Raw genomic sequence first — 25,254 nt, forward strand, 5'->3', positions numbered from 1 at the left:
AACATTGACATATTTAAATTGTCAGAAAAACATATCGAAAATTAATCCGAACTTTTGCAACTTACATTTTATTTATCGACATTTTTGAAGAGAGACTGTCGTACGCATTGTCCTAAATCTACGCGTGAAAGTAGAAAATACACCATTGAAACGAGCTGTCGCGCTCGCAAAGAAGTCGCAAAAGTTTCTACACCTCGGCAGAATCCCTGGGGTGATTTAATTCCTCCTTTCTCCGAGATTGCGAACTTAGTTCTCGGCCGCCACCGCGACAACCGCGCAGGGGGCCGGGAACGTTTATTTATCGATCGGGTAATCGAGCCGAGAGCACGCCCATCCGTGCTCTAACCACGGAATTTTATCGCCGTACGTACTTTGTGCGAGAGTCTGTCAACATCGCCGAGCCTCGAACCGAGCACCCTTCGTCCGTTGAAAGAAACGAATGAGGCGCAAGCACGGCGGAAGGAAGCTGTTCGAGCCGTTGTAACGTGAAAAACACGAAAAACACACAACGATCGTGTCGGATCCGTCGTGCTCGCGCGATATCGACATCCGCGAGATTCTCCAGGCCCTTACAACGCACTCTCTTTTACTTTACGGTTCGATACCTCCGTTCTTTTGCCGTCTTCCTGTCACTTTCTTTCTCTCTCTTTTTTTTCTCTCCGTCTTTCTCTCTTTTTTTGGGGTCGTGTATAAGTTATCGCGCATCTCGTATACCATCTTAGGCATTGTGAAAGAAGACTGTCCGAGAAGCCGCGGGAAAGAAGAATCGCGTGTCGCCGGGCTCGTAGTATCTACTTCTCGGGCGAGTGCAATTCTCGCGGAAGGCAAACACAGCCTCTTTTGGCTCGGCTGCTGTCGCTGTTGCCGCTTGTCGATGTCGAAATTCATATTTCTCGAAGGATCGAAGACGCAACGGTAGTTGGAGTGCCAGCAGCACGATATCCTATATCGTTTTTCAGAGTAAGATGGAACCGATTCCCTCTCGCGCTTTCGCTAGATGCGACAGCTTTTATGAACGTCGTTTGAATTTCACAGAGTATCGTCCCGTCACTCGAGAGACATAATTTTATTAAATATTGAATGCTGAAAATTTTTAGAATTACACTTTCGCGGTATAGAAATTTTTAGAAACTTTGCTATAAAAAGACATTTTTTAATTTTATACATTTTACATTTTTGTTGCCGCATATTTAAAATTTTCCCCGATATTTAATAATAATATTTGATAAATTTTCGCCATGATAGAATCATCTATTTTCGGATTCATAGAATAAAATAATGGAAACTATAATGACAATGACAAAATTTAGTCTCGATGCCTTTATTACGGTAAAATGTCCGAAACTTTGAAGATACTTTTACGAATAAATCTTCGAGGCGTTTGAATTTTGCATTCAACGCAGCGTACACGCGGAGCGTCAATATTTAAAAAAATGTACGTCACCGAGGAATACGAAATCCGCGAGCGTGAGTGCGAGAGCGGAATTTTGCGCGGGAAGGGCGGATTACGTAATCGCGTAGCCGCGAAAAATCTCGGCGGAAACGCGAAGGAAATAATAATGAAAAATTCGCAACGCTCGCACACGGCCAATGGGATGCACGCGTAAGGCGCGAATAAAAAATGCACGACCCCGTCCCGCATGCGAGGATCGCACGCGCCTCCGCGCACCGGTGCGTGTGCGTTACGCGCGTGCGTTGCACGATACATACTTTGAAGCATCCGCAGTCTATCCTATCTTTGTGGCATTATAGTGCGATGTGTGTAAAATAAATAGCCCCTGCACGTGGATGTGTGCGCGGACGATTTATGTACGTTGTAGACGTGTGTCGTAGACTCGCCTGTGATCGCATCGCAGTCGCATGATCGTACGATAATGGTGTATTGATGTAGCTGTCGGAAATGAATGAGTAACTGCTGAGACCCTCCGATGGGCGCTGGTCAAGCAAAAACATCCCGACGTTTGATGTATAATCGCGAGATAATTCGCTTGATGGTTTCTCGCGTCAGATTATGTCGAGGACGCGGATGGAAAAAATATTGCGTGTTATTACGAAAGAATATTGGGCGTCGATTATACCAAAATAGATTAGTATTTTTGAGAGAACAAAAATTTATTTCAAAAAATTTATAACTAAAAACAGATCATTCTCTTTTTTGTAATATAATGATGTATCGTATTTGTTGTATGCGAGAAAGATTATAAGCATCGATAGTGGCTTTTGTGGATATTAACGTAATATGTTTACATGAAAATACGCGGGTGTCTATCTATCTACCTACCACAATGGCAGCGATAATGCATAAGGGTGACGAAAGTAATGAGCGGTCATGAATTACGATAGCGTTGCCCCAGAATACCGGACGATTGGCCGTAATGAGCTAAATTTCCTTTCTCTATTTACATTGCAGCTAGAGTTACGATGGAGGAGTCGATAATGAGACGCTAACCGCATTTACTTAATTATGCTCTTTGAGAGAATCCTAATATTCGTAAGATAAGTGTGACAAATTTGTCATTTTTATGTTCTCTCCGTTTTTTTGCATAGAATTTTGCAGACCTAAAATTAAGCGACATATTTCTCGCCGATTTAATTATCAATATATCAATCGGGAATTGCTTATTAGCTATTATTATATTAGAACATCGAGCAAAAATAATTTATTATTTACAAAAAAATAAATTTTTTTCTTCTTCTTCAAAAAAAAAAAAAAAAAAAAAAAAAAAACATATATATATATATTAACATATCGTTTAAAATTTCATGTACAAAAATTCCTTTAAATTCTTCAATAATATATTACAGTGAACGATTTAATCATTTTGAACTATGATTAAGGTTCTTATATTTGTGTTTTCTCTTGTATGAATATTCAAATTTGTTTAATTACTCTCAGTGCAATCAAGCCCCGATTGGTTTCGGCGTATGCGAGAGAGAAATTAAAAGGTATAGGCCGCGTCGAAGTTATCTTCTCTCTCTCTCTCTCTCTCTCTCTCTCTCTCTCTTTCTCTTTTAATAGTGAAATATGCTGCCCCTTCCTCACGCAAAATGTGCCCGCGACGATCGCGTACATCTCCGGAAACGCGTCTCGACGGTCTATTCCGGTTGAGTTTTTATCCGAGAGGCACCTGCGCCCTCGGAATATGTGTATACATGTATACGTCTGGCACATGCATGTGTGTGTTTGCGTGCGTGTATGTGCGACTCGCCGTACGCAACGAACGACGATCCATCGTTATTTAGCCCGGCCGGCCACCCAGCCGGAATTCGGAATGCGTCGCGATTTCACATGCAGCACATGTGCGTGTAACGCACGAATATTCGAGTGTACGAATCGCGAACGACGAGTTATATTATCGTCTTTCGGGTTGCGTCTCTCGCGAGCGCACATAAACACGTGTCTTCCGCGCGCGTTTACGGTATACGTACGGGGTTGCTCACCGCGCCGATGTCCCGCGGTCGTGACAGAAATTAATTGCTCGCGCTATGTATATGCGGGCTATCTCATCGCCGCCGGAAAATGTTATTTCAATGGCGGACATTCGATGAGCGCGCATTCATCTCCCCGAATAGATTTGATGAAGGGTCTAATTAATATTTGACTGGAGCACGCATATAACATTCCATAACGCCTACTGACAGCGATATTTCTCGTTCCGTCATATTCAAGTACGGTTATTGAAAATATTAATTTTAGTGACGCGTGTACTTTTTAGCGAAATTTCAATATCTAATAGAAATATATTGTACAAATATTTGTGAGAGAGATTTTATTGTCGAGAAATTTACTTTGGAAAACTGTTTGAAAAATTTTTGCACGTATCAATTTTCGTCGAATTTTCTTTGACAAGGACTCCGTCGTTAAACCATTTTTAATAGAAATGAGGCAAAAAATAATTAAACATTCAAAAAGATTCTCTCTTAAACGCACTTAGAAAAAAAATTGATTAGAGATAATTTTTAAAAACTTCTTACTTTTCTCGCACGATTTGATGTGCCGTTAAAAATTATTTTATTCCGGAGATAAACGCCAAGAAATGCTAAAGAAAGATAAAATATTTTGAAATTAAATTTGAACATGCTTTATATCGTAAAAGCTCTATCACGAAAGTATTTCTCTACGGGATTCCGTTACCTCGAGCATCTCTGGGCGTCTCCTTACGAGGTAGCTAATGAAAAATTCTCTCGCGCTACCGAAAACTCTTCTTCATTCGTCAAAGTAGCTCCAAGTTGTGGTAATATGACGCGGGTAAAATATCTATTCTCTCCAGTCGTTAACGCTACTCGTTAAATCGAGAGAACGTAAATCCGCGCGAAGCAACCCCCGTACTCTCTTACGCGTACACCGAGAGATCTCTCTCGTTTCCATGCACTGTTTTCTCGCGAGTTTTCCTTTTTCCCGCGTCCACCAGTCCATATACCTCTCTCTCTCTCTCTAGCACTCTAACTTTGTTTGCCTCTTTCTCCAACTTTTTGAATCTAACTATTTTTCGTTCTTTCTCTCTCTCTCTCTCTCTCGTTCTTTTATGTACTTCTTTTCCGCTATTCCGCTATCCTCACACGCTGACCCAAGAGACTATACACCATGGCTCTTCTTCTCTGTGCCTCCTTTCTTCTCTCTCTCTCTCTCTCTCTCTCTCTCTCTCTCTTTCTCTCCCCGTCGATCCCTCGTCAGTCCGTGGCACAAACCGACGAGTACCGAGAGACACTCTTGTGTCGAGGGCTCTCGCCGGAGAGAAAAGCCGTAACGACGTAACGCTCTTGGGACGTAACAGGGAGAGCCGGGTGAACCCGGGCCGCCGGGACCACCTGGTCCGCCAGGAGCCGAGGGTCTTCCCGGACACGAGGGCAGACAAGGGATTCCGGGCGAGGTCGGCGCGCCAGGAGAGAAGGGCCCGCCCGGGCCAATCGGGCCTGTTGGTCCGCCGGGTACGCCAGGACTTGTGGGTCCTAAGGTGAGTCCAAGAGATTAATTCGCGCGACCGATTACACGCTGTATCCGATTACACATCCGGTCATCCTCGTCTCTCGAGGTGTCGGGTGTCGCACCTTTCTCAGAGTCGAGAGCTTTTCTCATTGTCAGCCAGACGGTCCACATATTTACGATATGACAGGTATACCATTACGTAAAGGATGAAAAATGCGTTTTTTATAAAGAAATTAATAAAAGATCTATTTAAGAGATTCTTCTAATGTTACTCTCTTTTACAATATATTAAATTCCTAATACATCCTAATATTTTTGAAAACTCTAATAATACTTGAATTTTGAAAAATTTCATTAGATTTGTAAATATTTTTTCGCACCTTCTCTTATGATAGTAATTTCGGAATATATATATATATATATATATATATATATATATATATATATATATATATATATATATATACGGAAAAGATAGAAATGATGAAAGTGCATTACGGATTGCAGCATAAGAATTAAAAATAGTGGAAAAGTGATAAAAATGTCTACTAAATGAAAAATAATATTGTTTCTTGTTAATATTATAAAAAAATAAAAATATTTGTGGTCATTGAAATTTTCAAAATAGAAATATAAAAGGGAAAAAAGAAATATAACATTTTAAATGCGATATTTCCACATATAAACTTACCACGTCGCAAAGCATACCATGTTTACAAGATAAACGTAAATAAATTTTATTTTCAAAAATATGTAACTTCATATATCGCTGGATATAAGAGATTAACTCTGAACCTATTACCAATCTATCGATAGTATCCAAGCAATAAGCAGGATAATGCAGGAATTTAATCATAACTTTATTTACTCTCGGAATTATAAAGCGTGTTTTCACATATGACCGCGGGTTTGCGTGTTTCGAACGTATCAAACATTCAATACTCGTGTTGAAATTCCGCAGGCAGTGATTTAATATTACGAATATATCAATGCAGGATAACCATGATACATGTGGAATTATGTAACGATTACATGCCGCGCGCTTTCAAATCCAACTAATCTCGCGGTATTTCGGATTTTCCTCAAATTTCAACAGCATTTTCGATTTCGTTTGAACGCACGAGATGAATCTTTCAATCAGTTGATATAAAAACAAAGAGAGAACACGCATTGTTTTTCCTCTTAAATCGAATTTTTCGAATAGAAATGTTTTCACCCCATTCAAGTAAGCTTATACGTGTATATATACATATATACGTATGAGTATCCATCGTTGAAAAGGGTGTAGAGTTACACTGGATATTGTGCACTTAATATTACGCCTTTCAAAAGGTTACGTAACCGATAATTATTAATGGAGTACAACAGAGCGATTATAGAACAATAGAGTATTAATTACGTCCGGCGCATTGTTAATTTAATTCAACTATAATTAATTACATACAAAAGTATGTTCCTGCACATTAATTAGCGATGCTTGATACTGCCATTAGAGGATAGAGGATGCTCGTTATTCGCATAAGATAAAATTATCGAAGGAAAAGAAACACGTGGCTGACATTTTGTTTTCAGAAAATAATTAACGCAATATAAAACATACGTGAGAATACACAAGAGAAACTATGCAATATTATATTGTATATTATAAGTGTATAAATCATCGAAAGTTTATTTTCAATAGGGTGACAAGGGTGATAAAGGCGATCGGGGCTTCACGACGACCTTGAAGGGCGAACAGTTCCCAAGTGGAGTATTCGAAGGCCCACCTGGTCCACCAGGACCGCCTGGTAAGCATACAAATGAGATAATCCGCATACAAGATGAATGATTAAACACCACACGTCGATTGTATCCCCGTGCGAAATACAAAAAGCTGCGCTAAATTTTTACGCGAATTTTTCCGTGCAAATTATTTATTTCGTCAAAAATTTATTAGAACCAAGCATATATATATATAGAGGCCTTTAATCTTTAATTGGAAAATCGTGAGGGGCCATGTTGTTGTTGCGTTATTATTTGAATGTTTCATTTTTTCTACATTTATAATTTCAAAAGACGTGTGATACATATTTTATGAAAACGGTACATATTTTATTCTCTCATTATCCGAAATGCTATTATAATTTCACGCAACACGGTCAAACTCAATTGTGAGTTTCCTTTACAATTCTCTCGCGGATAGATATTTTTCGCGATAACGCGCGAGTTAAAATACCATCGAGAGGTTATTAATATTATGATCGGGCGAGAGGATTAAATCGATTGTATCGGCGGCTCATTCGGATCGGGGCGCGATGTCATTCATCTGCGAATCGCGATTACCTTCGCGAGCGGGGGCGTGCGACCTCGGGCGAAGAAAATGCGGAAATGTTTGACGAGGAAATCTTGACTCGAATGATCGTGCAATTCCTCGAGAGGATCGAGAAGCGATCGGTTGCGCGGTGGGCGTACGCGTGTAGCGCTCCTCGCCGTGTAGTAATATATGCGGCCGTGAGCAAATCTTTCTTTACCATTCGCGAACGTCCTGCGTTTTTTTTTCCTCTCTGCCTCTTCGCGCTATTCGTGCCGAACACGCGGATCGGACATTAACCCCCTTCGGGAGTTGAGCGTTCTCGAGGAACATTGTCGAAAAAACTACGCAATATCTAAATGTCATCTCGCGAAATATGTATACATAGAGTTACGAGAAACATCGCATCGGAAGTTGATCGTATAAGAGAATATCGAAAAGAGGAATTTTTATCTCTTTGCGATGAAAGAAAGAAAACGAAAGAATCGACAACATACGAATTTTGTTAGATTTCTGTTATACAATATGCAAACGTTTATTAATTTAATCCAACATCAAAATTATATACAATATATCTCGAAAATGAAAAAGAATTTGACGGATCGAGTTTTTGAAGAATTTAAAAGTATTAATTTTTACCTGAAATTAACATAAATTTCATAAATTTATAACGCCTTTTGGAAAACCGCAGTGGTGAATTTCCACGAAACATTTGCCAAGAAAAGGATCGCGTCTGAGCGTAACCGAGAGAATCCGTAATCTACAGAGGAGTTTCTCTCTCGTGACAATCCTTAGATCATCCGTGTATAAAAGATTCGATCTTACTTAAAGTTACAAGACAAGAGACACCACGTGTGCATCATTTCTCGTGAATAGCGGCAAGAGGTAATAAATACGCAGCCCTGAGATAGGTAGAGTTCGCTGAGGTTCGCGAGCAAAAGCTGAAGAATATCTCGTCGCGGAAAAACGCGCGCGGGACTCGACGACTTAAAAAATTCCGACCCTCCAATATCTCACGACTCGGTCGTTCGTCAATGTTCACAGGGCCCCCCCCCCCCACCCCGCTGTCCCGCGCTCGCAGCAGCGAGAAAATGATTTACGATCGCGGACGTATTCAGAATCCGATCTACCTCGCTCGTAAACGGCCGTTTACAGGGCGCCGTGTGTTGACCATGACGTCGGATATTGGCAAAAGCGTCGTGAATATTAGTTACTGCCTCGCGCGTCTACATCATCGATCCCGAGAGAAACTTGCAATCGAGTGAGACCTGTCAAGATTGTAAGAAGCAAACAAACACTTTTGAACATAGTCTCATTACAGAAATATTTTTTTAATAGTTTAAAAAAATTGTCAAAATTTAACCAATAGATCGAATGAATTTATGACATTAAATTTCACCGAAGTTTCTCTCCGTAGATAACTTTATCGTAGTCAAATGAAACGTTTAATCGCTCGTAATGCCAAAGGTAATTAGATAATATTTTTAAAGGAAAGTAATACTTTTAGCTTAATTAAAAATAAATTGAAAACGGAAATTTTTTGCAAGAAATTTTGTCAAAAGATCGTGGAGGTTTAATTCCTCTTTTTTTTTTTTTCGTATATAGACTGCTTGAATTCTAGATGAGGGGCTTTACGTCAATTCGTTTTCTTCATGCGAGAAAATAATCCAATAATCGATAAAGTATAATACCGCCGATATCTCATGCCCAAAGACAAGCATAGCGAATGTTGCGAGTCCGCGATGCATTCGACGGAACGAAATTACGTGAAACGCTAATCCGTCTTTACACCGTAGTGCGACGACAAGCAAGGAACTAAGGACGGTAACATCGTTTCCGAGCATTCTATATGCGCACCTAACGCAATTAATTTACCAACGTATACAAATCCGTCTCGCAATTTCATGGAACGGTCCGCAACGATGTAGCGGAACGCGCGGCGGAAACGCTACTGTCGATATTATACAATGCCGTATTTTAGAATCAGCTCGTTGTACAGGGTATTTACTCTACTCGCTTATACGATATTCAAATCTCCATTTGTGTGCGCACGCGAAATTTTCTACAGTTGCAAAATTGGTCATTTTATATAATATAAATAACGTGTAGAAGAATCTATCAGAGCTTATTGAAATATTACAGATTAAATACACAGGTACAGTGATATTTTCTACTAATATAATATCGAATATATGTGTCTCTAAATTGAAACACATATATCACTGAAGGAAGATACAAGTCAAAAAAATTTTTTTTTTTATTTGTTTGTCAAATATAGAAGCTTCTATTGTGGCATGAGATTATATCGATATTATAAAAATTAGTTATGACAAATGTCATTATTAGCAAAGAAAGGAACGGAAATATTATGCAGATATAAAAGATTTGCCTCTCTTTATTCCAACAATACAATATCTCGTTCAAATATTATTTTAATTGTTACCTATGTGCGTCAATTCGAATCGAAAAGGCGATAGATTATAATTTAATTGACAGAGATATCGGCGATGATTGGTAACTCGCTATAAGTGAATCCGACAAATTACAATTTTAATTTTTAGTCGTTTGGTCCTGATTGACTCATTACATTTGACATATTTAAAGTTCGTTATTATGTTTACTTACGTTCGATACAGCATTTACATTTTATCGCTTTAGCCAGCCACGCGCAATTACTCTTCGTAAAGTTCCTTTCGCATAATACTGTCGAAAAAATAAACGCCGCAGCGTTGCGTTTTTCTCGATATCGACGCGTCCAAAAATACTTTCGTAAAGATCAATCACGCGATCCGTCAAACGCCACTTAACGCGCGGCATGACAGCCGATGCGGATCTTTGAAAACATCGTCGATCCCGGAAATTCCGCGCGGCTCGTTCGCGTGCGTGCGTGCGAGCGAACGAACGAACGAACCAACGTTACGTTCGTACGCATCATGTCTTCATCTTATACACGGCACGCAGGGCCCCAAGGCGAGAAAGGAGAATTGGGCCCGATGGGACCGCCTGGTCTGCCCGGCGAGAAGGGTGCTCGGGGAAAGCCAGGGAAGAGGGTAAGCTTCAGCGAGGTCCTCCGACCGCCGCCGATCGTCGACCAAAGCAATTCCATACGATTATCCATCCATCCATCCATCCATCCATCCATTCACCTCACCAATCCCGTTATCCGTTGATTGAATCCGAACATGCAGGAGAAGCAGAAAGAAATTTAAAAAAAAGAAGAAAGGATAGTTCTCATTCAATCTATTCCTCGATATCCTGTATCCTCTTGACCCCCGTTATCCCATTGCGTCCTGCCTCTCGCATGCTGTGTGCATGCCTTGCACGATGCAAAAACGTATATATATATATATATATACATATATCGGGCATTCACATCCACACGGGCGTTGATAACCGCATGTCTCTTGACTTGGATGTCACTATCTGAATCTCTTATGAGCGTAGCATGATGTAATCGTAGCTTTTTTTTCCGTGTAAAATCTAGTCTCTATACCGTGTGTCACATGCCTTTCCAGTATATATAATATAATATACATAGACATGGCTTTAGAGCCAGCAACGTTCCCGTGTTTTCGACGAGCGGCCCCTGATTTAATATTTCTGTATGATTATGTCGTCCTTAATTTCGCGTTTTAATTAGAGAAACGCTTCTCGCGTCCTTCGACATCGTTTACATTCCGATTTTATCACGTTTCGTTTATTTGCTCTCATATATATCTCAATTTTTGAGAATATTAATCAATCTAAATTTAAAGAATATTAATCGCGAGAATTTTTTTTTTTTAATTCCTATTTTTTTTATGTACTAATGCGAAAGAGATGATTTTATTTTTTAACAATTGTATTAATAAAAATTAATTTCGAATTAAAATTACATTTCATTCTTCTGAAAATTTCAATTTTTTTTCTTCTTCTTTTTTTTTTCTTTTATCGATTATATAACTCTCTCCGCAGTTTCGAAGAATAATGCCGTAATTCACCCTTTTGCGTGAAAATGTTCTTTTTGTCTCTTTCCTTGCCGCCTTCTTGGTTTCTTTTGCCCTACTTTCGAGCATCGCTGACGTCTCGCGCTTTCCCACGGAATATTAGATTTTGTAATCCCAAGATCTCTCTCTCTTTAGTCGCGAAAACGAGCGACTTGGTCGCGCTGAAACGCTTCGACCCGCGCGCGTGCACGGCACTCCTCACGCGGTCACGCGAGCATGGGCACGTATATATCACGCCGTCACACTTGCATCGTCGAATAAGCTGCAGCTGAACAGCATCATCACCGGGATGGTTACGAGCCGAGGAAAGTTCCTTCGCCGTGAAGCGATTCGTAATCTCATTTTTCGAATGTCTATACTTCTGTCGGGATATCAATAACGTAAACGCGACAATAAAGAAAAGAGAAAAATTAAGACTGATATCTTCTATTAAAATTTAGAAATAACAATTTCAATATACCGTATCAGAAATCTAATTGATCAATTAATTAATCCTTATTATAATTATTTAATCCTTAATTCATTATTGAGTTCGAATAAAAAAAAAAAACAATGTCAGCAAAAAGAAAACAATGTTTTTTTTTATTTTTTATTTTTTATTTTACATACGCATCCATATATTTAGACTCTATAGAATCACAAATAAAATTGATAAATAAAATCAAATTCAGAAAAGCAATACGTAGAATATCAAATCCAGAATTGATAAATTGCTTCGAAAATATTGGCTACGAAATATATTTTATACGTAGATGTTATTTATATTCGAAAACGTTGTCACGCAGCTGTTACCTTTGTTGCCATTTAATTCGTGAAATCGCATATATTTTCTACACATTCGATATTTTTCTACGCTTCTGTGTCGGAACTTTCCTCGCGCGCTCGTGTCCGTTCTCGGAATTGCATATACGTACCTCGAGCGATTGTCGTGACTCGTTTTTCGTCTCATAAAATAATTAAAAAAAAATTAAATAAAATAAAATAAAATAAAGAATAATAGCAAAAAGAGAATGAAAGAACGAAATAGCAGGCAGGAAAACCGAAAGAAAAAAATAGATAGAAAAGAAAACGTTGGTGGCAGCAAATAACACGTACGGATATTGTGGTATCCGAGGCTTCTTCTCGGTTCTCTTACCCCCTAACTTTTTCTCGTTGTGTTCTTTTTTTTCCCTCCCTCCCTTTACCCTTTATCCCTTTCGTCCAACACGCGCGAGACGTCGAGACGTTGATCGTCTCCGCGCTCGCACGCAGCATCACCGGCAACCGGGGCTCGCGAACCGCAGGCTGTGTGAACCCGGGTTGGCAAGCGAGCAAGCAGAGGGGGTGGTGGGCTTAAGCGCTCTCTTCTTCCGGCCGAATTACACACGCCTACGCGCCTAACATCCGTAAACTACTGCTTGGCGTGCGGCTATACCACTCTTTCGGGTCCATCGTAAGTATACTCGTAGTTCTGCCGAGTGATCGTGACTCTAGGCGGCTAACTGCAAACGGCGACCACACGTGCGCATCCATAGATGATCGCGGATCATATAACGACATTTAGTTGACACGTTAGAGATAAGATATATCGGTTAATTTATTAAAAAAAAAAAAAAACTGTGCGTGAAAATTGTATAATTTTAATTATATTATATATGCATGAACTGTGTGCGAAATACTTGTTATAGTTGGCTTGTTAATTGACACTATATTGTCGATACATGTAATTTCCTATACGCTCGTGGTTGGAGCATAAATTAATGTCTCTCAGGCTAATTTTGCCGGTCACAAGCGACCACCGTGGCATTCAACGTGTTCGAAATTGTCGACTGAAATATAATTTTGCATATAATTTTATCGATGAAACTTTGATTATAAAGAAATATAAATTTCGTAAGATTTATTTTTTTCATAATTAAATATAAAGTATCATATCTGAAGTTCGCCTGCCAATTTCATGCATTTATGAGCGAAAAGAATACTTTGTTCCATTTAGAAGTTATTTTAAAATTTCTACGAAAAATTCTACGTGATTTCTACATAATTTCGAATATATTTTATTTTTGTGAATTTACATCGAGTTTTTTTTTTTTTTTTTTTTTTTTTTTTTTTTTTTTTTTTTTCCAACGAGATACTTAGTGTGTGGTCAGGCGATACTTTTGTCGGCGAAATTTATCACGTGTAATATTAAAAATGAATGAATTTTGCATCTTTTGACGAAAAAATATATCCAAGTAATAAATCGAATAAATTGAATAAAGATGCAATTTGTGAAAATACATGACGAATTTTAATAAATTTTTTACTGCATGAAAAACTAAAAAAAAAAAAATTTCTCATCTTTTATTCCATAAAAATAAATTGTTTTTTCTTGAAGAGGGTGTTCTTAAGATAAATACATTGTTTCGTTGTTGAGATATTTTCGCGACCGACGAAAAGTTGCATTTATAATAAACGGAATTAAATGCGAAATCAACGCAATTTTGTAACGCGACAGCGCCAAATTCAAATGCAGTAAGTTTCGCGAGCTGAGAATTATCCTTCGGAGCAACTTTGCCGGTCGAACCGCACAACGTTAAACTCGCGGATATACACGTCCGCTAGCGATACTTACCTCCGACTCATCGAACCGTAAAATTCGCCATTCGACCACGAAGCAAACTCGTTCGCAACTTCGCCCGTCCGCTCCATTTGCCTCTCTAACGAGACGCGGACTCGGGATTTGGATGCGCTGCGTGCGTCCCGATTGCAAAGCCGCGGCCAAGTGTACACTTAACTACAGTCAACGTATATACAGGATGCTCTAAAACTTATCCAAAAACATTTTATAAACGGACAATTTGCAAAGTCGATTTCTTTCTAACGTAAAAACTTTTTATCTTTACAAAATAAATCTTTAGCCTATTTTTTTATTAATTTTAAATCAAGTTTATCAAACAGAAACTTAATTTAAAATTTTCATAGTAAGGTATATAACGTTAAAAATTTGAGAAAATTGGAGGAAAATCAACGATGTTTTCCGATATTCTTGCTAAAAAAAATTGTACTCTACATTTGTTGAAGCATCTTTGATACATATCTTTGATTGATCATTATACTTGTTGCAACCCTTTTTTGGGGCGATATCGATCGCTTTTGACAGTATTTGTGTATGTGTGTGTGTGTGTGTGTGTGTGTGTGTGTACAATTAGTTAGTAGCGATCCTCGGCGTGTAGTGTATGTAGCTTGTGTAACTAATTTGTGTTTATGTAGCGAGTAACAACATCCCCACTACTTCTCCCCCGTGTGTCGGTTCGATTCACTAATCACTAATAACCACTACTACCCCTCGGCTTGTTGTTGTGTTGAGGCTCTCGCAACCTTATCAACCGGCGATCGCAAGCGCCTGCAGCCTATCGCGTAAGTATTCCATATCTGTCAAAGTATGTAGCTTACTCTGTCGCGATGACGTCTCTATCTACGCTCATCTATACGCGCAATATTAATTTTTACCTATTTTTGTGTGTAATACTTTTTTTTCTGTCTATGTGTCTTATCCCTCATTCGCCTTCTCTCTTTCTCTCTCACAATCAATCTTTCTCATATTTTTTATTAATAGAGCTTTAAATTTTAATTATTATCTGAATTTAAGTAAAGAGCTTTAGATTTGATTATGATATTGATTTATTAATTATATTTCAAAGTGTCTAAATTATATCGCGTAATGTTTTTTTAACAAATGAAATTGAAAACTTTTACTGTCGTCTAAAATTGCCAGTAGATAGTATGTCGAAACTTTATGAGATATTATCTTGCGTTTTACGAACGAAAAAGAGTCCTATTAATTCAGTAGGACCGATTCTACAGGTTGCAATTATAGGGAGAATTTATATAAATCACACAGATACTATCGCAAAGCACAAGGGAGAAAGAGAGATACCAGTGGCCTCCAATTTTCTATTAAATTTGAACCCACTAACGAATCCTTCCTAGTCGCATGAGTATTAGTAGTCGTTGTCTACGTCACAAAGTAAACATTGATGTTTGTTTAAATCATATGTGCGTTTAATTGTGTAGCGCAAAAAAGTAACTGGACGATCTTGGTTCTGAAAATATCGAACGACAAATCATGCAAATTCAAAATTATCTTAACGAGTACAAAAAAACGATTATATTTAATCGATGTTCAGTACCAAAATCGACCGACATCATCGACGTAGATCTCGAGGCACCATTCCCTTCCTCCTCACCTTCCTCTCTAAAAGAAAACAGATTAACGCTTCATTATAGAAGCAAAGAAAAATTGACAGCGCACATGGAGGACCTGGTTGGATCTGACCTTGCAGTGTCATTGTAGGGTTTCAAGGGTGAGAGCGGTGTGACATTGGCGAGGGGTATCCTCGGCCTTCCGGGTCCGAAGGGCGAAAGGGGCGCCAAGGGAGATGCGGGTTCATCAGGTAGATAATAGCGCCCTCTCGCGGCGGGAAATTGACGGGATAAACGGGAGAATAAGCGCGTCCGCTCTCTTACTCTGTGACCAGGACACGGACTCTTCGTGGATCCTTCCCACGAAGATTCGCCGTTCCTCGTCCTTCGTACCTTCGGCCGCGCCTCTCCCTTCCGTGCACTCGTGCATAAAAAAAATTATGAGAATTCGTAACTTTCTCCACAACGATGGTTAGCAGCAAAAATCGCCATCTTTTTAAGCAAATATTTCGCGCTCGGTGATGATTAGGTTAGGCCGCTAACCAGTTTTTAAATCGCTAAGATGTTTTTTTTTTCCTTTTTGTTAAATTATATCTGTTTATGTATGATACGAGGGGAATTAATATTCATGGCACGTCAAAAATTTCTTCTAGGAAAATAAACGCCTCGAATTTCCGTTGCACGATTCGTTTCGCCTCATTTCCATTAATTGCTGTTGGATTAAAGACATTGCATTTTCATCTACTGATATTTGTATAATTGTATGTAAAAAAAATAGGGTTTTATAGTATATATTGAAAGATTCTATTCTTTCACTTGATTATACGAACATGTATAGGAAATGATGCAAGTGCCTAAGATCAATTCAGAATTTTCAGTTCAACTTTTAAAGATATTTAATGACAAAACGATTCGGAAAGTTCTCTCACGAAACTTGAAAACGATCCAGCGCGTTGGTCCCTGAGAAAAGAATTTCCAGCACTCCTCCCTCCAATCTCTTACGAATGTAACACTTCGACTTCGTCTTCCGCGAAAAATTTTAATCAAAAGTTAATAACTTTGATCTATATAATATTAATTCGTTTGTATTGAATGGAATATAATTTAATTAAATATTCGTTTTCTAAAAAGGTCATCACACACATAGGATATTTATTTATTCATTATTACATCAATATCACTGCGCATTTAGTGACAAACATTAAAGGATAATCGGCGTGACAGATTTTTGATGAACGCTTTTCATAATGTCCATCAAAATATCGGCATATAATGTATATAAATATACAAAAGATATATTAATTTATATTTCATCGACTGTCACTTTAAAAGCGACATACAAACTAAGCATGAGATTGATTTATCAATATATTGTACATACAAAGAACATTGCACAATCACATTTTTTTATTTCGATAGACAAATGATAAATTCGATACTGATATATTTAAAGTTACCTTCCACATTCACTGTTGAAAATATTTAAGAAGAGAAAAACTTGCGTGTGTATATTTAAAGATCCTCAATACTTGGATTGACATTGATAAACATCAAGTGTCTCTTGAGCAAAATCATTCTTTCGAGGCGGAATAAACACACTGGAAGTATTCCCGGCACGAAGAATCACTCGGGGCAAAATGAGAAGTCGAGAAGCAAAGACACGACAAAAGAGGAAGTCGAAGTGGCCAGACAAAGAGAGAGAAGAGGAGAGGAGGGGTGGGGAGGGGGTGTCCTTTCCGCGTTTACGGTATTCGCGAGAATTACATCGATCGCTCGCGCGCTCGCAAATTAATCCAACTTCGGCGAGTGAACAACCGGCATCTCATGGCCGGTAAATTCGCTTTTCAGGTCCCAAGGGAGAGACGGGAACGCAGGGCTTGCCGGGGCTCAACGGAACCGACGGCGATCCCGGTATTCAAGGACCCCCAGGATTACCGGTAAGTAGGACGCAAATGAGAAATGTTCCCTAAAATATCCTCGTCTCCCACAGTCTTCCCGATGTAATATTCAGTAGACATTACACCGCCACGTGTTTCACAAAGGTGGCGAAAATTTAATATCCCTTTCGTTGTCCGAGTGCGGATAAAGCTATTAGCGTTTATTTTATGTTATACATATTATATATAAATATATATATTGTATTAAGAAATGCTGAGGAAGTAATTTGATATAGGAAATTAAATTCATGTATAGCGTATATTACGTGCTATTTGCCATATTTTTTGCCGTACAAATTATTAAATAAATGATATATTATCATAAATTAAATGTAAATACATTGTGTGTGCGGAATTTATTTAAAATACAAGCGCAAAATACTACGTTGAAAAGTTTCTCGGAATTAAGGGAGAGTAAATCTGTAATATTTTACGTATTTCGCGCTCGTCTGTCTCTCTTCAGGGAATATCCGGACCCAAAGGTGAAAAGGGTGACTACGGCGACATCGGTCCTCCAGGTCTTATGGGACCTCCGGGTCTACCCGGTCCACCGGTACGTAAATTGCCTGTAACGTCACGCTTCAACACGATTTCTCTTATCGTATATATTCTGTCTTATGCGATTTTTGCCTGTCGACAGGGTTATCCTGGGATGAAAGGCGAAAAGGGAGAGAAAGGCGAATCGGTGAGTACATTTGTCAATGTTGCTTGCGTCTATAAAATCGCATTTCATTACACACTTTGACATTAAAAATATGATATAGATAAAAAAAAATGATCTCTCTCAATTACTCGAATAAAGAATTATATAAAAAAAAAGAATATAATACAAGAGTATATATAAAAAATTATATAAAAATAAATAATAAAAGAGAATATAATAAATTTTATACAATGAATTATAGATGGTTATACAACACTTTGTTATATGTTGGTAATTTTCAACATTTCCGTTTTTTTTTTTTCCATATTTAATACCGTGATATATATCGTATCGAATCGCACATGGAAAATATGATCTCATCGAAGCAATTTTGCAAAAACTAATTTTATTCGATAAATTTTGTAGCAAGATTCTGTTATCAAAGAATAATGTCAGTATATCTTTTACCGTTGATCGTTGGCGACGAACGCAGCTGCTGAAAATGCTGTACCTTCTCGATGTTATCGTATTTTCGTCACAATAACATCCGCGATAAATACGAAACTGTGAATTCGACGTGTGTTAAAGAGAATCTAACGATAGAATAAATATTCTTTTCATGACGGGACATTGGCCTTCCGCCCATAGAAGTACAAAAAGCTCAGGCGAAGACAGGTATGTGACAGTTTATGTTCAAGATTATTTTCGTATCCTTTCGTCTTCGATCGTGCGACGAAAGATGTTGCCCGATTGAGGAAGGATACTCGAAAAAACTAATGTTTAATATATCGAATAGTAGCGTGTAACGTGATATTAACGCACATGTAAACATGTCAAACGCACGTTTGTTTGCAGGGAGACGGCACGTTCGAGATGAATGCCGGAGAAATGGTAAGTTATCTTGCGAATAATCTTACGAATTATATATCAATGTTATATGCATGATATGGAAATGTGTTCCCATCCGTGTAAAGAAAGATCGTGAACAATATCGCTTCGCTGCCATGTTCCAACGGTTTTTAAATTCTCGGCCGCGTCGCTATTGCGGCATCGACTTTATACCCCACTATGGCCGCGTTTTATGGAGTTATGTAACCCTTTGCGGCGATTTATGGAGATTATAAAGCAATTTTCCCGAAGCGTTATAAAAATTGTCGAGCACAATCCGTTTGTATTTCCCGCTTTTACAATTATTATCGGCATTTTTAGAAAACAATGGAAACATTTGTCTTGTTTATCGGGATCGACATTAAAAAAAAAAAAAAAAAACAATACAATCGTTACGACATGATTACATTATATTAATGATAATAATATGAATACAACATATATCGTAATAATCGTAATGGATTTAATGTACGAAGATTATAAAATCCAAAGTTAAATAATTATTTTATATTATTAATTATTACTGATTATAAACTGATTTTTAATTCGTGGCAATATATAGATAATGGGTCCACCTGGACCTCCAGGACCCGCTGGTACTCCCGGACTGCAGGGTCCACCCGGCATCAAGGGTGACAGAGGACACGACGGCGCCAAGGGCGATTCTGTCAGTAACTATTATCCATTTGTTGATCGCGTATATCACACATAAAACGTTAAAAAAAGCACGGTAACACGGTTTCGTTTTGGTTACGCCTGTTGCGCGATTAAAAATAAACGCCTTCTTTCTCTTTCCGGTGTTGTAAACATCGAATAACAAAATCGACTTGTTTTTGCGTACAAAAACACTGTAAAAACTGTTTAAGTGCATATGTCATATTATTATTATTGAATCTAAAAAAAATACAACGAGCTCGATTATGACCGCAATGATTTTTTTTTACATTATTAGTTTATCCCGTATGCTGTGATAAACAGTAAAAAAAAGTTAAATAATGCATTCTTTCTGAAATGTTAATTTTTTAATATTCTTTTTATCATATATATATGAGATTATAAGGTGTAAATAATTTAATTAAATGACATATATAATCGCGATATATTACACAAGTCAAGGTAAGAACCAGCGAAGGGCTGTAGTAGACGCGCCATAATTATTCGAGCGCCCTTCGCGAGAAAGATCGCGTTTTGCGATGCGACTCTCGAGGCGTGAAGCTATTCGCGTCGGTGATCTTTGTGAGATGACCTTTTTGCGTGCGCGACACCATCGCGATGCGGGTAAAACCCGTTCTCACGCGTCGCTCTTTTTTTTCACGTTGCAGGGGGAGAAGGGTGCCAAAGGAGATCCTGGTCCGATGGGACTGCCCGTACGTATTTTCTTTCCGGATTACACACGCGCGCATACACGCACACCCGCGTAGCCTTAAGCACGCTCTAAACGCGGATACAGGAAGACGCGCAAAGACGGACGGGACGCGAATATACGCCGGATATTCTTCGAAAGAGGATCCTGTATCCTACGATCCCTGTCTTCGCTTCTTCCGTAAAAATCACGATCCGAAAAATTCAAACGTATAACGTTCATCATCCCCTTCGGTCCGTTTTAAGTAAACTTTACCGCAATTTATGATATATTTCGAAAATAAGAACAACAAATTCTATAATGTATTCCATAAAATGGATATAATTCTTTATATTACGAAAATCACGTCATTTACGAACGTAACTAACGTATATCTTAAATGTGCATGTAGCATTTAAAATTTCTTTCGTACACATATATTTTTGCAAGAAAAATTGGCGACTGAAAGGGCAGTGGTATAATTAACTCGAATAGGACTTTATTACCAGAACAAAGTAGGTACACACGCGAGAAAGAAAGACGGGAAGAGGTGCGTGCGCAAATGTACGAAGGTATACACAATATCTCTGCATGATAAAACGATACAATACAAATACAAGCATAGAGGTGCTCCGAGCGGGTAGCTCCAAGTTGCGACCGCCAATCTGCGCGCGGTATCGCCAAATCGTGCCAAACCGAGATACGCTGATAGGCGTTCTGTCTATCTATTTTCAGGGCCCCATGGGACTGAGGGGAGAGTCCGGAAAGCCCGGAGATTCCGGGAAACCTGGCGCCATGGTAAGAACGCGGACCTCCCGCTCCTAACGCCATCGTTACCTGGCGTTGCCGCCGCGGAATTCGCTGATAATAAGCCGATAAGTGCGTTTATATTATCGCGCGCGACAGTCACAACGTAGCCTGGCCGGCCGCCTCTCGATCGCCTCTCGAGAGAGCACCTGCTTGCGTGCGTCTTGCGTGTACATACATATATACAAACAAGGACTGAGGAAGAGGGAGCGATGTGACGGTCATCATCACGTCGAGAGTGGCGATTCGAGAGGATGCGTAAACATCGCGCGCGACTATCATCGACATGTTTAGATCGTTTAGAATCCGATATCCCGGAGTCAGCTACCGGACCCCGCGGATCGGATTCTGCCATCTCTTCCCCCACGAGACGGATTTCGAATATCGTCGATCGATATCCTCTGTCAGGCCACTGATCACTGCTATTAAATTCAATGTTAAAGTATCTCTTAACGTAAAACTCAACATTCTCTAGAGATTGAGACTCGAGATCCGTTACGGCCTCGGCACGTCGAGATCGCGCGTTTTCTTCTTCGGTATCGGAAAGCGATATGTATGCTATATATATATCCGCTGATATTTATGCACGCGCGACTTCGTCGTCGCTTCGCTCGAGAACGAAGCGCAGAAGCCGAATATAAATCTCCTCCAGCTTGCGATCGTAAATTTGCGCAGCGTTTACAGACGCGGAGTGTAAATTCATCGCGATTCGAGTGATTCGCGATTTAAATCGCGCCGATGTCTAACGATGATGAAGACTACAGGAATGCGGAAGGAACGTCTTCCAGTGTGTTAAAATTTCGTCGAGATTGATCATAAGTGAGAATCGCGTCAATTGGATCGATGAGCTATACAGGATGTTTGATGATTTCTCAAAAATATTTTAGGAAAATCGTATCCATCTGCGATGAATTTCAGAGATCTTTAATATACATAATCAATATTTCCCTCCGTAATTTTAAATTGCACATCTTGAAATTATCGGTTACAAATTCTCGATTCCAATTCTTTCCTAAAATATCATTCTGTAAATCTGACATATCCTGTGTATCTGATGCCGCGTATAGCAGAGCCGCTTATTTTGCAAAAGGCTCCTAATAAATTAGATTTCATAAAATAATGTGGGAATTTGACGATTAATTCTTAAGGGCAAAATGATCGTGATGCCGCGTGTATCTATTTCAATGACATATATTCGAAATACTTTCAAAATAAATTGCTCGCTCTCGGTCTGCGCGTCACTTGCGCACGATCGCACATTACGCGTATCACACACCACCATCCGTCCTATTAATTTACTCTACGTTAACGGCTAATAGTCAGAGCCGATTGCGCCGATCGTGAACAGATTCTCGATCACAAGCGCAAGTGTACTCGGAGAGTTTGGTAGACCTAAGAAAGATAAACCTTCGCCATCCCACTAAATTTTGTATCATCGGCTTGTATTGAAACGACATACGGATTCTATTCTCCCCTGAATGAGTCATTAGCGTAAGAAGGACTCCTTTATCTTATCGAATAAAATGTAAAGCCAACGCTTTAATTATCGCACTATTTATAGTAATAAAGTAGGGTATATGTGATGTCATTTCGCATTACGAATCATGCGTACATCATGTGAAATATTCGTAAACATTCTTCGATAATTATTTTATTTTTCAATCGTATTCTAGAAACTTGCATAGATTTACATAAAACTTCAAGAATGTCCTTTTTTCGATCCGATTGAAGTTTGTTTAGAGAATAAAACATGTCTTTTTAATATTAAAAAAAAAAAAATAATAATAATAATAAATAAAAAAAATTTAAGTTAAATGTGTAAAGGCGTAATTATACTGATCAAGAAACATGTATCGAAAGTTAAAAGTTTAATTTTCCTCTAAATTAACTTGGCAAGTCTTGAGAAACAATTTTCAGCCTGTCCCTTTGTCTGGCAAAATCCACTTCTCCGTTGTGCCTCTCCTGAGAATAATTCAGTCGGCTTGTACTTAACGAAAGCTCGCTCTCGCAGCATCGCCGACGCCTAATAATAAACCCGGCCATTTATCATGATTCCTCTTCGTTCCACATTTCTTCGTAGTATTCCAGTCGCATTTCACGAACCATCAAGTATTCCGTACGGGAACGTTACGTCGGGAGAATTCCGTAAGACATATTAATAGGGTGGGGGAGGGAGGGAGGGAGGGAGGGAGGGAGGGGGGGGGGAATAGAAAAGGAGATAAAAAATTAAGACTCCCGATCGAAAATGAAAAAAAAAAGATATATAACGCACTGCTATCGTATTATGCTGTCGAAGGCGAGAAATCAGGCGTATTATTTTCTCGCGATATAAATCGTGGTAAAATAAAAATGAAATTACATCAACGTACATATATCGCAATGAAAGCTTTCGTGATTACTCGCTAACATCAGCGTGATTTTATCAAGAAAAATCTCGATAACGTTTCCAATTCTTTGCTGCTCGGGGATAGAGGGGCGGCGGGCGGGGAAGGGGAGGGGAATCCAAACGCGCGTCTCAGCAAAAAAAAAGAAAAAATTAAATAAATAAACTATTTTGATAATTAAATTCGCTAAAAGCGGCTTTTCTCTTGCGCAGAACAGCTGGATGTGTTTTAAAATCATTGCTCAACGCTTGCATAAAGCTTGCATAAAGAAGCAGCAGCAGCAGCAGCGGCCAAAAAGAGAAAGAGAAAATGACAAGAGAGAGGTTAGTGTATTCGGCAAGACCTTTTACGAGAGTCGTGGGAAACGTTGGTGTTATTGCGCACGAACATCGGTCGCGAGGAAATTTCGCGTTCGGCGAACAGTAGTAGAACCGTATCCGTGATGGCTAGCCGCGGCGAATAACAAGTAAGGAGGGAATACCTCTCTCTTTCTCTCCTTCTCTTTCTCACGCCGTCTGCTCTTTCGGCTTTTCCGCCACTAATCCCGTCGGGTGTGCTAAAATGCAGTATCGATAGTTTGTGATATTCTGGAACTTTGATAAAGCCATAAGAAACGCGGATATGACGTTTCTAATCGATAGAAAAGTCAGCGCGACATTCTTGTCGGTGATAAATTAGTTGTCAACCAAATGTTCATACGATGCGTCTACGATAGTCGATAATTTTGGCGAGCGTTCCTCGACGATAAAGTTAAATAAATCTCAAGCTAACAAAGCTTTTCAAGAGTATTTTGCGCATGCTGGAAAATCCGGAAAAATCTCGATATCGTGAAATATATGTAAGATGTAATTACTGATAGAGATAATTACTTGGCCTATATAAGAAGGATTTTATCCGAAAGTACAACGAGATGCCGATAGCGAAGCATCTTGAAAGATGATCTCAATATCTAGAAAAGATACTATTCATTATCTGGAGGATAGACGAATTGTATTATGTATGCGTTGGTACAGAAATTGATTCGAATAGCGCAAAAAAAAAAAAAAAAAAGATTTCTTCCGGTTTAAAAATTCTAGTATAAAAAAGGTTTTCCAATAAATCGAAAATTATTATTAAGTAAAATTTTCAGGAATTGTTAATAATGAATTTTTTTTGAAAAAATTCATCTAAAAAAAAGAAAATTATTGTATCTGCGTCAAATTTAACTTCACGCGTCTATCCTCGACATCTGAAAATACAGAACTGAAAGAATCACGAGAATGTACAGTGTAGAATATAACGATTTGTAACGGTATTCTCGACGCGCCGTCACAATCGATGATGTATCGTCTATTACGGATTACGAGCGACGCTAACACACTTCTAACTCTTGTGTGTGTGTGTGTATACTTGAAAACAATAAATTAAATATAGTCTAAGAGGATAATTGGACGGGAGAGCGCGAACGAAGCTCCGTCGACGACAACTCTATTTGATGACAATGACTCTTCAACGCGTGTAAAGTGTATGACGGTTCCACACATACCACATATGCATACAAACGTGTATATGTATACAAATACTCATACATGTATACTCTCAGAAATATACATACATAAAGACGAAGGAACGTATGCGTGGCAAGAAATGCAGTCGCGTTTTAATGCGTAAATAAATCGATGATATGTATATAAATATACGAGGTGCTTGTCTCGAGCCTGTCGACAAAAAAGTTTCTTCACCACGCTAGAACAAACTGAATTTTATTTTTATTAAATATCTTTGCTGAGATGAATATCTCTCTCTTTCTCGATATTGATGAGATAATCGAATGCGAATCGATACGGAAACGTCTGTAGTAATTATCGATCTTACGAAACAAGGAGATCTACAGTTTTCTTAATGTC

The 25,254-nt window shown here is 38.8% G+C and overlaps 1 protein-coding gene across 15 annotated transcripts in view; it reads left to right on the plus strand.

Annotated features, from left to right (window-relative positions):
* Window positions 1–25,254, plus strand: part of LOC138944987 (collagen alpha chain CG42342) — a 135,069-nt gene that overhangs the window by 99,555 nt on the left and 10,260 nt on the right. For 13 of the 15 annotated variants that reach the window (XM_070316118.1, XM_070316114.1, XM_070316120.1 and 10 more), the window contains 12 exons: window positions 4,776–4,955; window positions 6,609–6,714; window positions 10,179–10,267; window positions 15,519–15,618; window positions 17,216–17,304; window positions 17,768–17,857; window positions 17,945–17,989; window positions 18,596–18,622; window positions 18,803–18,838; window positions 19,398–19,502; window positions 20,158–20,202; window positions 20,913–20,975. In XM_070316118.1, the coding sequence (XP_070172219.1) occupies window positions 4,776–4,955; window positions 6,609–6,714; window positions 10,179–10,267; window positions 15,519–15,618; window positions 17,216–17,304; window positions 17,768–17,857; window positions 17,945–17,989; window positions 18,596–18,622; window positions 18,803–18,838; window positions 19,398–19,502; window positions 20,158–20,202; window positions 20,913–20,975 (975 nt within the window). The remainder of the gene's footprint in view (window positions 1–4,775; window positions 4,956–6,608; window positions 6,715–10,178; window positions 10,268–15,518; window positions 15,619–17,215; window positions 17,305–17,767; window positions 17,858–17,944; window positions 17,990–18,595; window positions 18,623–18,802; window positions 18,839–19,397; window positions 19,503–20,157; window positions 20,203–20,912; window positions 20,976–25,254) is intronic. The other 2 variants (XM_070316125.1, XM_070316126.1) reach the window with 2 other exon arrangements.

The sequence above is a fragment of the Polyergus mexicanus genome, unplaced genomic scaffold (genome assembly GCF_030449975.1).
Source record: "Polyergus mexicanus isolate NDT 795.1 unplaced genomic scaffold, iyPolMexi1.0 SCAF_3, whole genome shotgun sequence".
Classification (NCBI taxonomy): Eukaryota; Metazoa; Arthropoda; class Insecta; order Hymenoptera; family Formicidae; genus Polyergus; species Polyergus mexicanus.